A 16,040-nucleotide genomic window follows, 5' to 3' on the forward strand; every position below is an offset into this window, starting at 1 on the left:
GCGATGAAAAAGGGCCTATACCGTTGTAGATGAGAACTTTTCTTGTAGTGCTTCAGATTCTTCTGGATTTCTTCGGGGGATTTCTTTTATTCCCTCCTGAGATTTGTACCAGGGATAGCAATACTTAGGATTCGATATGGCATACCCATGTCAACGACGACGTAGGGCCAGACCACTTCCTCCGGATCATCTTCAAGACCACCTTCGGGAAGCTCCCAATCTCTGCCAATTTCGTCAAGTGGTTCGGATCCATCCCTTCGAACATCATCTTCCGCAGCAAGACTGGCTGCAACAGGAGGATGACTACGAGGAAAGAAGTTGACGACGCATTCATCGACTAGGGGTGGGAATCCTTCACCATCGCCCATCAACTCAAGATAGGCCAGTTCCTTACCTTCAAGAAGTTGTCCTCTTTCGAGTACAGTGTGGTCATCTTCGACCACACCTTCACTAAGGTGATGACCAGGTGCCCGGACCATGGCGATGCCACCAGGTGTGCCGTCTTCGAAGAAAAAGTCTAAAGCTCTGTTGGTATTGTGTCGTTGTTGGTATTCTGTCTCTATTGTGCAATGGTGTTTTGTCTCAACTAAGGTCTGTGATCATGTCTAAAGTATGGTGTCTGAACAAATGTCGTGTCGAGTAGACTGAATCTACGTATCGTCTTCCATTGTGTGCTTTCTTGATCATTAGTAACCTCACCACTAAAGGGAAGAGGTAACCAGAAGCTGTTTTTGGATTGCAACCAAACATCAACATTCACGTTTTGGGATGCTACTTGACCTTAAAACTGACCTACTAAACGGCTAGAGCCCAAATCTTCACGGGGCAAAAAAAAATATCTATGCGACCTACCAAAAACGATAAGGCTTTTTTGGCCCATATCCCTATTGGAACGCGGAGAGGTTCTTCTCCCTGACGCGGTGGTACACAAAATCGGCTCAGGCTACCAAACGGGCTCATAGCCTCCCACATTTTGTTATCTACGTGTTCCCTCGTTTTCACAATGTAGTTCATATAATTTTTTTCAAAAGTCAAATGAGGTAATGTTTGCCCATGTTTATTGAGAATTTTTTTATATATAAATACAAAATATGTACCATATGAAAGTATACATCATGATGAACCTAATGGTACTGATTTGATATTTTAGATGTTGCTATTTATACTAATTACTTAACTTGCTTGACTTTCAAAATTTCATACGCACTACATTTTAGCAAGGATAGTAGTTCGTATAAGACACAATATTTAAATCAATGATTAAATGAATTTACATTGTGTAATGTGTTGCCACAAAGTACAAGAATACTAAAATAAAATGATACTTCTTTTGCAGTCAGAGTCAATGACACAATGGGAGAGCTCTTACTTCATCAAAGAAGGTGAATTATTTGGTACATATTGGTTCATTAACTACGAAAGTTGATTTTTTAATTGGTATGCTTTCTAAAACTAAACTAATGTTGATAGTACTCCATTGTATGGTCTTGTTCAAACAAATGGAGAAACCATTGGTGTCAATTTCATTAGAAATAGTTCATGTAACAATGCTGATAGGAACAAATGGAGAAATGGTTCTGATAGGCCACCTTATATTTCAAATTTCCAACAAAGAATATTAGCTAAATGTTTCAGTGCATTAATTTGATTACCAATGTGTCTCCAAAAATAATGAGATGTCTGATAGCGACTCTAGGGGGACACCAAGAAGTATGAAGTCATGCATAGTGCAAAAAAGCATCGAGCTCTTCTTTTCTGCAAGCATCATGCACTTTTACTCGTTTTTCCACAATGTTTGCACTTATAATACAATTAGTTTCAAGTAAATGTCAATGTACTTGAGTAAGCATTGACATCATGATGTACCTCTATTTCTTCATGCATAGCCAAGGAAGGAGGAAGGTTATACATGTACAAAAGCACTTGCAAAGTGTTGTGTTTCCTGCTCATATTGCCTAATGAATTCATATTGCCTAATGAATTTACTCAAACCAATTATTACATTTTTTTTGGTTCATCGCCAAAATCATCGTGCTTATTATTGATATTTCTCCATTGGACCGCATCAGCTGGGTGCCTCAACATTTGATCCTTACTCTGTTCTTCTTGGTGCCAACGCATTAGCTTTTTTTTTTTTTTTGAGGGGTGGAATCCCTGCCGCACTTTATTAAACTTCAATTACAACAGGGATAGAAACGCCTTCAGGAGGCTGAAGCAGCCACAAACGGCGGCCTTGAGTATCACGAACTACACTTCTAGCGAGGTTATGCGCCTCTTTATTTGACAGCCTATTCTCATAACAAAAATCAAGATTCTGAAAACTCGTCGTCGAGGCTTTAATCTCGTCGACGATATGTGCATACGCCCCCATCGTACCTTGCTCCAGATTGGCGACGACGTTGCGACAATCACTTGCCACCAACACCTTCTGAGCACCAATGTCGCGGGCGAGATCGACGGCTTCACGGCAGGCCATTGCTTCCAACGTCTCCGCCTCCGTTTTGCCAGGAAGAACCCTCGTTGAGGCGCCCAGGAATACCCCTTGATCGCTCCTAGCCACTGCTGCCACCGAGCCGCAGCCTGTGTTCTTGCTTACGCATTAGCTTTGTATCTCCAGGGTTGCGGTGCGGTTGATAAGGCCACAACAGGTGGCATATACGAAGGCCCAACCGTGAAATACAACGCTTATACGGGCCTAATGGGCCCAGCACGAAAGGCCGTGCTACGTGCGTGCGTTCCAGGCTTCTCCAGAAGCGTCACGATTGCGTCCGTATCGCCCGCGGGAGGAAAACAATTCCGTCTCCGCATCTTCTTCTTCCTTCTTCCCCAAGAAGAAGAACCAACGAAAAGAAAAAGATAAATTCGGAACCGACCGGTCCTCCTCTCCCACTCGGTTTCTTTCTTGCTGCACAAGATCACGCGGGCTCGCCTTAATCCACAGCCCTCCGCCCACCGGTAAAGCACCCCTCCAGTCTCGCTCTCCGGTACCGCCGCCGCCCCGGAGTTCCGCGAGTTCGTTCGTCCATCGCCGGATTTTGGCTCCGGCCGTCTCGCCGCCGTTCCGCCCCACGGTGCCCAATGGTACGCCCTCTTTTTTTCCTCCTGGTTCTTCCATCCCGTTCGCCCGATTGTTGTGGTAGAGAAGATTCAACCGCATCGCTGTCGCTCTGCCGCACCTCCCGCCTCGCTAGATAGATGAACTTGTGGTCACACAACTCTAGCTCCTAGACTACCAGCAATCCAGTTAAGGTCCCCAGCCGGCCCGGCTGGATGAAAGGCACAGCGGAGCAGCGACGCTGTCTGGGAAATTTCGTGCTGGTCCGTCAGGGCCAATTCGGGAGGGTTTCATGGTCCGCCGCCGAAGATGGCGACCGGGCTGCTAGTGGTGCTAGTGGGTTGGTTGAATCGGGTCATGGGAGGTCCTTGAGTCCCGGAGGGCGAGTGTGGCCCGGTGGTCCGAGGCTGCCTGCAACTGCAGCAGCCACAGCCGCGCAGGCTGGTCCATACGAATACACTACTACTAGACAGCGATTTTAGGCAGGCTGCCTGGCTGGCTGGCTGGGTTCATGTACCTGGGATGGATTTAGGAGAATTCTTGGCTGAAACCAAATCATTTGGTTGGGTGCAGATGCAATTGGAATTTCTGTTTTTTGTTTCTCTGTTAGGATGCACAACAGAACATGTACATGGCCCACAATCTTACTCCTGCCATGTAAAATTTCATGCTTGAATTATGATTGTTAAGTTACTCAGGCCGAGTGGGATGCCTAACTGAACCTGCACATCACTCACAAGTGTAAATCATGTAAAATGTCATGTTTGAACTATGATGCTGGATTTATTTAGCACCGTGTCGTCTAATTGCTGAACAAAACTCTCTGATGCCAACAGGCTACGCCTCTGGTAGCTGGGCTGTCAGTCGCTGCTGCCGCACTGGGAAGCAGATACATGATTCAGGCATGGCAAGCCTTTCGAATCCGTGCCGCAATGCCACGGGTGCGACGATTCTACCCTGGTGGATTCGAGAGGGAGATGAGCAGAAGGGAAGCAGCGTTGATCCTCGGCATAAGGTGATTGTTGTTATCCATACTTCTTCTTGATAACTGAATCTTGCGTACCATGTTGTTGTCAGTTGTTAACTAGAGATCCCCCACTGTTGTTCCAGAGAGCGTGCTGCGCTGGACAAGATAAAGGAGGCCCACAAGAGGGTAATGGTAGCCAACCACCCTGATGGCGGCGGGAGCCATTACGTCGCCTCCAAGATAAACGAGGCCAAGGACATGCTCATGGGCAAAGGGAAAACTGGGTCCATTTTTTAGCCTGTGCATAATGAGAGATGAAGTTATTTTTGCATCGATCACAATGAGGTAGCAATTCGCTTTCCATCGACATTATTAACACATTGTTGTGCTGATTGTACCATACACATCCGGACAAGGATACAAGTTACATAATGGAGTAACCCAATTGTCTGCTGACCTACTACTATGTTTCCCACATGCTCCAGTTATTATGCTACTCTGTATTGCTCTAACCTTCTACTCTGACCATTGGGTGTTCTTACTTCAAAGATCGTAACTCCACAAGGCTCTTAACTACTATAGAAAGCTGTGGCTATTGGTCAAACACTCTTCTGTAAGAATTATTCAACTGTGTTCGTTCTAGAAAGCTCCTATAATTCCTATAAGCATCTAAGTTGTTCCATTCAGGACCAGAAAGGTTCCCCAGATTACTGCGGAACCTCTAATTCAACACAGTGGTGATTCATATTGCTGCAGTGTCAAAACTGCCTTTTAATGCTTGCCATGTAGAGGACCAGTCGACATTCTTTGTCGAAAATTCTGCACTGAATCTGTTTGCTGCGATCCACATCAAACATTTAAACACCGATTGAAGCTTCATGGAGACTATATTGTTCTGAAAGATGAATCATTGAGAATGTAGTCCTCATTAACTATTTGACTTCCATCTCCGATTCAGGCTAGATGTTGACAAAATGGACGTGATTTTTCTGGGGTCAGATATCTGTCCAATATGGTGACTTGGAACTCTATGCACTGTTCCGCTGTATCAAAACCAACTTACTACTTTATCAGGCCTGATTAACTAACGTAGCCATACTATGCCAAGTACAAGTGTAATCCTAAGCTGCTTCAGTTAATTTGGGCAGGAGGGAGTAGCATAAATCTGGCATTTTGTGTAAATTGGCAACTTCACAAAATTACACATATTGTCATCAACCTGGCAAAAGTAACTTCTGTCGATTTCCGAACAATTTAGTTCTGTAGGAATCGAGAAAAAGATTCATAGATAACATTGAAAGAATTCTCCCACAGTTTCGTTCATGGGCATGCAAATCTTCTTCTGGAAGAAGAATTTTCGTTTGCATGCTCTTCAACAGTATCCCAACCATTCTTCTAGATCGATGGATCGTCATGCCCAAGGTTGATGATAGAAGTGGTCCAAGACCAATTTATAGTGAGATGTGATGACATTGTTGAATCTATTATCAGTCATCACCATGTAGTACCAGACATTCTTCAGACAACGAAGCTGGCATTAACTTTGAACTATTCATTAAGAGCAAGCAGAGAAAGAACCTAGAAGGTCAGCAAACCACCTAAATTCATAATGCTGGAAGTTAACTGAACTTTTTGACGATAGATTACAACGTCCAGTAATTTGCGGTAACAGCGTAAATTTAAGAAGATGGCAAAGAACGCTGCTGTATGTTCATGCAAAGGCGTTAACCCAGTCCAAAATCATAAAGATAGCATGGCGTGCCTTAACTTTTTTCACTTTTGGGGTAATTGTTCTGTGATGAAAGAACCGTGAATCACTGCTGTGAATTCTCTCCTGTGGGTAAAGCATGTGATGAACATGCAGCCTTCAAGTAATTAGCCCTCATTAGCTCAAGCTCATGACTCACTGGATTGAATTTCTTGACCAAATCATAGATATCTCTGAAGACACGGTATGGTGTTAGGTCTCATCACAGGACCATATCGCAGTTCTTTCGGAGGCCCAAAGGTCAATCCATGCATTCTGACCCAGAGCTCACCATATCAACTATAATCTTTCCCGCGTGTCCAAAATTTGACAACACAGTCTCATAGTAAGTAGTACAAGATATTCAACCCTTGCCATCTGTCCATTCAAAAGTAGGACTATTAAGTGGTCATCTGCATTTGCTGCTTCTGAACACTAGCTATCATCTTGTCCTTGGGACCAGAAGAACTTCCTAAAAGTTGGACCATCATACTTGATGCTACTGTACTTAAGGACCAGTTGGCGGCGAAGGTCTGGTGGCAAACAGTCGCAAGAAACAAGGAACAGAACATGCACGCATAATGCGACTGACAGTGATGAGTGTTAACCGATTTTGCTTGAGCTGACCTGAAAACAGTCACATAGTTATCTCACATTTTGCTTGGCTCTGCTGTTACCGGAAACTGCTCATGGAAAGATACAGGCGGCCCAACCTAGAAGGAACAATTCTGTCCCTGAACCGCGAATGCGATGGTCGGAATTGGTTGTGGCTGCTTGACCTAATCGATCCTATTCCATGGCCTGCTTCTTTGGTGTTCTTTTCCTTCTAGGACTGCTGTTTGTACAAATATTAATTGCGTACATATGCTGTAGGCCACTATGTGTTATGCTGTTGCTATTATCTTGCAGCAGTTATTCTTCTGACCTAATAGTAGGAATTTGGCTGCAGGAAAGAAGAGAAATCATAAATGTTTTCAGCCGTTTCGTGTCATGCCAGTTCCATAAGTCATGGTTCATCCTGTGTAGGCCTGTTGCCACCTTGATAATGTCAACTGCATTTCTAGGCTGCATATGTGAAGCGTCCAATCTTCATCTTCAGGATAATGTTGCTAAGACTACAGTCCTCTGTGAGTTATTTAGGCACAAAAGTACATTTTTGTCTGCTGGAGTTCTGTTTTTTGGCCCCCTCTTTACGCTTTTAGATTTTTCCTTATAGGTTGGTTGGCCAGAAAGGGCCTAGGTTCATGCGCTGTACCATTTCAGGACAAAATGTAGGGATCTGCTGAACTGAAAGGAGTGAACAATTCGACTTCTACTGATGTATATGTATGGTTCAGAGTGGAGATATTATGCCCATCTTTTGACAAGATAGATTACCTTGAATTCCACAAGTATCAGAATATTTACGATATCTGAGACCATATCAGAAATAATAACCGGATCTAATTCATTGGTGGCTTTCGCTTGAATAGTAATATGCTGGGACATAATTTAATATAACTTCTGTAGCAGTCTGCCTGTGTATCGTTTTGTCCCAGCAGATATTCTCAATAAATCTCTGAAGAACAAATAAATTTCAAAGGTGTTTAATAAAGAAATAATTTCAAAGTTCACCAAACACCTGGGCCAGGATAATAACCAACGTGCTAGAAAAATCGTTGCAACCATGGATGATCCCAAGCTTTGTTTTGTATGGGTTTCAGTAAGAAATCTACCATGAAAATTCCAGGACCTGCATATCACATTCAGAGAATAGGTGACACTTGTTTTCTTGTCGGGGTGTGATAGAAACAAAATTGAGTTTCGGTGTGAAATCAATCAAAAGAAAAATCAGGCCCTTGGTCCATCAGCACCTGAATGACACTTGTTAGTCAGCAATATAAGCAAGAAGAAACATTCATCTGACCTATCCGAGCCTGCATTTTTCCCAATTGGAATCAAACTCTAATACGTTGACAAGACATTAGCATGGACTGATTAAGCTAGCCTACAGTTTTTTTATTTTATATGAGCTAGCCTACAGTTTTAGCACTGCATTAAGCATCCAACTTGGGAAATCCTGGAATGACTTAGTCCATATGATTAAAAAAATGTGACTCTCCATTAGTCAGTCATTTGTCGCTAACCATGGTTAGCTAAGAGGAAGGTCATAGGCGTTGCTTATCTTAAGGAAGCGAAGCGGCAATATGCTGCTTCCAGTTCACAATTCACACTACATGTAGCTAGTTACTCGTCTCAAATTGGTAATTAAACATAAACAAATCCTACCGCACTGACTTTGGTTACACTCAAGTAGATGTATACAAACATAACCATGTGCTAAAAAATCATCATGTGTACGTACGTACGTGGAAGTGCTGCCTTTTCTCCTGTGCCATTTTTCTCTCCTGGGAAGTGGAGCATCGACGTACTTTCTTGACTAGAGGACAAGAGCCGTTTCAAAGGCTCCGCTTTTTTCTCTCTCGGAAGGTTCAAAAAGGACCGGAGGCATCGGTAAACATAAAGGTGAAAGATTGGATGGGATGATATAGATCTTCCCTATTTTGGTCCAGGGGGATTATTATTGGTAGACGCTCTGGCTGGTGATAAGGACATGGTGGAATGGTAGATATTCCCAAAGCTTCCAATCGGTTAGTCTCACCTTCCATGAAGAAGCAAATTCAGTATATCCCTAGAAAGATCGAAGCAAATCACACACCACAAGACGCACACGCTTAATACTCATATATAGCCGCGAAGCATCGAGATTGACGAACTTAGCACGTGTGTCGTGTTACCTCTAAATCAATATAACCTGCGACCACTAAAACAATATGACGTGCGTCTAATTGTAGATAGTTAAATCCATGTCTTACGAACAATTGTTTTTTTCTTGAAGATGTCTTATGAACAATTGGCATCATATCACCATATTAGCTCTGATAGCAATTCAGATTTTGCACTTCCTTTATCATAGAAAAGGACATATTTTGATTTCTTAAGTTAAAGACATTTTTTCTAACTAATCAAAATATAGCTTATGCTTTGTTTATGATAATATGCACTATCATCTTAAATGGGAGTCTCCAAAATTAAAATTGGCCCTCTCATTTGAGAATGTAGTGCATATTATCGCTAAAAAAGACATGGGAGGGCCAACATACATCTTCCGAACAATCTTCTAAATGGCATGTTCGTACGGCAGACTTGCCCGGAATATCGCATAAGAAAATCAACTAGTTCGTGTTGTAAATCCATGAGGGCAAACGTGTTGATCCGCCCACATTCGTGAAATTAAGTTAGGGCATCTCCAGCGGCGCGACGCATTTCGGACGTCCGAAATGTCCGTTTGCGTCGGCCCGCGGACGCGTTGTGGCCCAGGGCGACCGTTTGCATCGGGGGTAGCTCCAGCGGTGCGGACGCATATTTTATCCGGGGACAGCGTCAAGGTCGCTAATGGCATTTTACGTCCCGTCGAGGACTGCCGCCGGCGATTAACTGTTCCCGCGCGACGGTACATTCGCAAGTTTCGCCGGCGTTTCGCGCGCGCGGGAAACACCCTGCGCGCCAACGCCGTTTCCCGCCCCGCCGTGGCTATATACGGTGGACACCGCCGGGTGCGACGGGCACACCTCACAGTACCATCCATCCATGGCGGACCACATGAGTTGGGAGCAAGTTGTTGACATTTGCCGCCAGCTCCACCCGGAGGAGGAGGAGGACGAGGTAGCTGCCGCCGGCGTTGAGGCACAGCAGCTGGACCTGGAGGTCGCGGAGGCGGAGGCGGAGGTCGCGGAGGCGAAGGCGGAGGCGGCAGAGCGCGCGGAAGGGCGCCTCGCGGCGACCAGGGCGGAGCTCGCCACGGCCGAGCTCGCCGACGCCACGGCCGAGCTCGCGGAGGCGCGGGCGGCCCTCGAGGCCCTCCGGCCGACGCCGTCATCCACGACATCGCGGACGACGACCCCCCCGTGCCGAGGCACGTCGAGTGCGCCGGTGACCAGCGGGTTCTGCTCGCGTCCTTCGAGTCCCTGGCAGGGGACGCCCAGCGCCGCCAGGCTTTGGTGGCGGAGGAGGAAGCCGCCAACTATGCGACGGCCATGGCTAGGGGGTTAATGTGCTCCGACCTGGACTCGCTCAGCGTAGGGGCCGTTCTCCCGCGCGGGTCGAGCAGGAGAACCGGGAGCTGGAGGTCACCATCGCCGCCAGGGACGAAGATGTGGCGGCGGCGGCTAGGGACAGGGCCCACTTCGTCGCCGACGTGGCGGCGATCCAGGCGGAGGAGGACGCGGCGGCGGCGGAGGAGGAGGCCCGGGCGGCGGCGGCGGTCCAGGCGGCGGCAGAGGAGGAGGCCCGGGCGACGGCGGAGGCGGCGGCTACGAAGGTGGCCTTTGCGACGGTGACGGCCCTGTGGCGGCGCGCGGAGTGCAAGAAGCGCTCCCGCTTCGACGACGGCGCCGGCCCATCCGGTGGCCAGTAGTAGGGCGCGCGACTGCGAGTAACCGAGGCCGGTGTAGGCCGCGCGACGGCGAGTAGGTACGGCCGTTGTAGTTTTAGGTTAACTTGACTAACCATCTCTGTAAAGATGGTCCTTTTGGCCAATCAATAGTAATGAAAAAATATTTTGCTTATCTAGTCACCGCCGACCGGGCCCGGATGTACCCAACGCGGACATTTTCCGCGACCGCCGAGCGTCACGGGAGACGCAAACCTGGCGCATATTTGGGCCAGGTTTGCGTCTCCGCGGACGGGCCGGTCACTTTGCGTCGCCCCGCTGGAGCAAGGCCCAGACGCATTTCCGGTCACGGCGGACGAAAACGGTCGCTCAGCGACCATTTGCGTCGCGCCGCTGGAGATGCCCTTAGTAAACTATTTCTACACCGAAATCCTAAATGAAGATATGCTAAGAGTCGATTTCATAAGCATTGCACGAAGGTCAACTCTACATTGCATAGATGAACATATATACAGCTGTGGAAATGTACGTGGGCGAATATGTTGGTTTTGTTACCATAATACCATAACGTACGGGGCAACAGTGAAAACCTTGTACACTACTAAGTGTGAACCATAATTAGTTAGGCACGAGGCTTAATCAGTCAGTCCGTAGCGTACGTGAGGAGTAAGGATCAGGGTTAGCTGAAAATCGTGCTTAGCTGCAGAGGTAACCCTGTTTAGCCTCAGCGATAGCTTGTGGTGTGTGCTGTGGAGGTGGCTGCAAGGACAAGAGTCCTCTGTCCGTGCATTGACAGCGCCACAGCGGACCTTGCTGTTGGGCCCACCTGCAGCAAGGAGTGGGCCCAGAGAGAGCGGCGGCCGACCTGGTCCAGGTGGGCCATTGAAAACGACGAGGTGATGTGCACTTTTCATTTCGGAATGCGTCTTGGTCCCTCTCATCCTATCTTCCAACATTCTTCAACGCACAACCAACATGCTTTTTGCTACTCCCCGTGGAAAATCGACCATGCTTTTCACAGATTCACAGGTGTCATCAGGTGTTAATCGTTGAAATGTTTACTGTCTGCAGTTGCAATTGGGGGAACGTGTCGTATTTTTTCTGAACAAGAAGAGCTTTTATTTGGGCATGTGTGTATTGTTGCTTCCTCGTGCGAGATCTCAAGGCAGGTTGCTTTTGTTTGTCGATTCACTAGTCAGCTAGCATAGTAAATTTGCTTGAAGCAAATTGGTACTCCCTCCATTCACAAATAGATGTCTCACCTTTGTTAAAATTTGCATATACGCAGATCTATTTAACATCTAGATACATTCAAATTTATCTAATGTTGAGACATCTTTTTGTGGACCGAGGGAGTACAATAAACTAGAAATTAATGAAAATATAGTAGAAAACTCCATCTTCTTCATCTTCCCATCTCCTAGTCATCTTCTTCGGTGTGGCAATGGCGGTGGTACATTACCTCATCGAAGACCTTGACGGTGAGCATGTTGTGGCTATCGTACTTGAAGAATAGGAAATGCCCGACTTCAATGGCGTGTGCGCGAGTGTACCGCCTCCCGCTGTTGTGGAGGTACATCTGATCTTGGTCATCAAATAGCACACGGATCACATGCCGGTTGCGCCGTCGGGCACATGTAGTACCTATCGTGGGGCTCTTGCCCATCGACGATCGACGTGAACTTCTGGGGCAGGCGTAGGATGTCCTAGTCCATGCCGACATGGATGGTGACACCGAACTCGAAACCGGAGAGGTTGATGGCGATGGGCTCGGGCGACGATGGTGGTGGGGGGACGGGGACGGTGGCAGCTGACTGTGGCCTCTCTCAGCACGCCTTCCTCGGCGACATCGGCCTCAGCCACACCCAGGGCATGTGGCCGTCCTAGACTCCCTCCCCTCGAGCCTATGTTGCCAACAATGGCTGCTTAGATGCTTACGTTGGTGCTAGGGGAATAGAAAAAGATGAGGATGTGAAAAAAAATGATCATCGTTAACCTGCTTTAGAAAAGGCCAAGGCATTGGATACCGGCACGGAGGACCTGCATTGATGAAGATAGGCGAGTATCCTAAAATTCTAGCGGCACGGCTAGAGCAAAAGCGCATACATCGGGCAGCGCGAGCAGGTTTGCACTTAGCCTACTTCCATTGATGGCTAGAGAAGAAGGTTGTTGGGGCCCTGCCATGCGGGTCCTTGGTCCACTGGACACGGGAGGTATGCGCGCTGTCAGACGCATCGGCTCCCCAAATTTAGCGGGTCAGACCGGACCGATCCATCTGTTTGAAATCGGTTTGAGATTCTGCAAAAATGACAAAGCTGCAAAACAAATAATCCTTTTCTTTGCAGCTTGGGACAGGAAAAGCTGCCCCGATCATACTTCGCAAATGGGGCCGAACCTACATGAAAACAATTGTATACCACAAAAAAAACATATTACCTCCATTCCAACAATGAATAAAACTTGTACAGTACTATTTTATAAAAGTCAAACCATCTAAATTTAACCAAACTTTTATAAAATAAACCATCTAAACTTATGTGCCTGGACTTGTACTTATCCAAACCTAAAAGGTAAAAGACATGCAAATTTACCAAATTTAGACTACAAAAAATTGTCGTTGTTTTTCCCGTCTTGCTTGCTGTTTTGCCATTGCTACCCCTTTCTATTTTTTTTTACCGTGGAAGGGAGGGGAGTCATCATTCATGAGTTCACTAGCTTAAAGGAAAGGGTTCATTTTTTATATATTTTTTTTGTTTTGCCAAGTCTAGGTTTTATCTTGCAAAACCTAGAAATTATCCCAAATCTTGGTAACAAGATTTCGTGAATTTTAAACTCCATATCATTCATAAATGCCATAAACAAATACTCCCCGATCCAAATTAATGGACTCAACTTTGTCTAGATACGGATGTATCTAGACATATTTGTTGACTAGATACATCTATATTTAGACAAAGTTGAGTCAACTAATATGAATAAGAGGAAGTATGGAATTTCAATAAACTCATCAGGTTTGATTTTTCTATTTTTAATTACATTTACATAGATACCCACTCCGTTTCATATTAGTTATCGTTGACTTGGATGCAACCAGACATTTTTTTTGTGTATAGATTCATCTGAATATGTGACAATTAATACGGAACGGAGGAAGTATCAATTTACTAATAGTCTATTTTTTAATTTTTGGAACTTATACATGGACGAAAATTTAGCTTTCAAGATAATCAAGGAACTAAAAATATACATTTTCTTAATTAAAAAGCTATAGTCGACTGGGTGTTTGATGAAAAGAGAGAGGGGCTATTTCAGAGTCGACTTGTAATTGCAAATTACTAATCGGTACTTTAGATGAAGATCATCTCATCTTTTTGGTGTTACATGAGTCTCATTATCTAACTGATTATTTCTTCAAATAGTTTATTCTAGCAAAGCTGGAAAAAATACAACCACAAATAAGAAGAGCTTTCCCTTTTTCGTAGAAATTTAAAAATAGTGCCTTCAATATCATCTCTTAGGGAATAGATTATATACTCCATTCGTACTAAAAGTAAGGTGTCTAAGGATTACTCAAAAGACAATGTTTTCTAAGTTTGATCAAGTTTATACCCAAAAATATGAACAATTAAAATAGATATTAATAGATTCACCATAAAGTATATTTTCTTAACTTGTCCATTCAATATTGTAGATGTAGATATGTTTTTCCTAAATATTTAATCAAAGTTAGTAAAATTTAAATTTTAACTAATCTTCAAACGCCTTACATTTTGTGACAGATTGAGTATATACTTATCCACAACCCACGTTAAACGCTAGTCTAAAAAAAAATGTTGCGGTTGCACGTGCATTTTCCATGACGTAGTTATTCCTAGCGCATTTCCAACCTAAACCATGGTCTTTAAACAGGTGGCTTAACATCTAAAAGCGTCAGGTAACATGAGAGTTGTTCTAGTGAAAGGGTTCATTTGGTTACTTAACTGTTGGCAAATGTTGTGTTTTGTCTCGCAATATTTATGGGTTCATTCAAGATTTAAAACCGACTTGTTGTGGTCACAGTTGTCTCGCTAGAAGGGGCTTTGATGACATTGTGTGGTGGCAATTTCACACACGTGGTACCCCTCGCCAGATTCAAATAAAAAAAGAAAAAATAGATATTTGAAGGAATTTAATAAACAAATATTGTAAAACCAAGAAATGATCCTAAAGAGAAGTAAACAGATTTCTAACTTTTTTACTGACATGTCATTCATAAATATAGTAAAATGAATAGTTTCCATAAATTTCTAAGGAACCACTCATTCCATGTTTTTCTTTAAATATCCATTCTCTAGAAGTCTATCTTTTTAGTATTTGAAACCTATGTGTTACTAACATTTTTTTTCAAGTTCGTCGAGTCCAAAACAAAATGGATGCCACTAACGTCTTCCTTATTATCCGCCTTCGCATCTTACCCCCTCTCTGCTTCATTTATATATTATTTTCATCTTTTATTTGTGTCATCTGGAATAGAATGCTACATGTGTAAATCTTCCTCCATGGCATCGCCAAAACTACTTCTAATGTTTCAATAAATCAAAATATGGCTGGGCTCTTTCGGGACTGAAAATATCCGGTACATTTCATGGATGAAATTTAAATGTGGAAGAAAACTGAGGAGTTAAAAATAGACATATTCTTTATCTAAAAGCTATAGTCGGCCGAGTGTTTTACGAAAAGAGAGAGGGGACTATTTTCCAATCATTTTATAATTGTGTGTTGTTAGTTGAGATTTTAGATGAACATAGTCTCATCTTTTTATAGTTACACGAGTCTCATTGTCTAATTGACTAGTTTCTTCTAATAGTTATTTCTAGCAAAGCCGAAAAAAGAAAATGACAAAAAAGAAGAGTTTTCCCTTTTAATCGGAATTTAAATATAGGTAGATGATCAATTGCGTTTAATATTCATCACCTACCCAATAGGATATATATACTTATCCACAACCCACGTTAAGCTCCTTCTGGAACATAACACATGCATGCATACGTGTTACACCAACATTGCTCACATTTGCTCCTTTGTCAACGAAGACTATACACATCTTGCTCCTCCATCGCGCTGTATGTGGCAAATTAAACGACTATGTACAGCCTACTTTACTTGGTAGTGCACCACATTCACCCCCAAATTTATGTTTTCTTCTCTAATCGGTCTTTGTACGTGTTTTCATTTGACATGCACAAACGCGGCACATTGCACCAAGTGTCTAAGTCAGAAACAGTACGGTCTGATTCCTTAACCTGGTGGTACTTAGCAAAGCAATCACATGCGTCATTGCAAAGAAAAATAAGCGTCCATTAAGATCACCCTCTGCGTCTCTAGCTAGATCACGGAACGGAAGACAAACAAGGTTCAGCGGCTCAGCCCTTGACACCAAAATCGAATACGTCCGCAAATATTCCTTTCTCTCTATAATCTGGAACCCAGTCAAAGGCTATATGAGATCATGCCTTTTTGATTTTTTGTAGAGCAAAGGCTCATGGCCTTTTGATTTCTCTGCGAGCTTTTTCACCCAGTGACGGCCTGTTCTTAGGTTTTTTTCGATAAAGGCCTGTTCTTAGGTGCCAAGTTGCATCATGTATTATAGCTAGCAAGACTTTCCTCACTGACACGCCCAAAGAAGAAGCACACAAATAGCTGCAGGGTAACACAAGCACAGCTAGCTAGTGCTAGTAACAAGCTGCTGCTGTGAAGATTCGTCAAGATGGACTGTGGCGACATAATTCAAACCCAGCGACTTGGACCAGAAATATGTCACCTCGGCAGATCGTAGCTTCTTGCATACCCTGCCCGAGAA

At 44.3% G+C, this 16,040-nt stretch overlaps 1 protein-coding gene across 1 annotated transcript; it reads left to right on the plus strand.

Moving 5' to 3' along the window:
- Positions 1-2,801: 2,801 nt before the first annotated feature.
- Positions 2,802-4,482, plus strand: LOC124698754 (mitochondrial import inner membrane translocase subunit TIM14-3-like). Its single transcript, XM_047231190.1, has 3 exons — positions 2,802-3,081; positions 3,892-4,070; positions 4,166-4,482. Exons 1-3 carry the CDS (start codon positions 3,079-3,081, stop codon positions 4,317-4,319), a joined length of 336 nt encoding a protein of 111 aa, XP_047087146.1. The 5' UTR covers positions 2,802-3,078; the 3' UTR covers positions 4,320-4,482.
- Positions 4,483-16,040: the final 11,558 nt, after the last annotated feature.

This window comes from Lolium rigidum, chromosome 3, assembly GCF_022539505.1.
Source record: "Lolium rigidum isolate FL_2022 chromosome 3, APGP_CSIRO_Lrig_0.1, whole genome shotgun sequence".
Lineage (NCBI taxonomy): Eukaryota > Viridiplantae > Streptophyta > Magnoliopsida > Poales > Poaceae > Lolium > Lolium rigidum.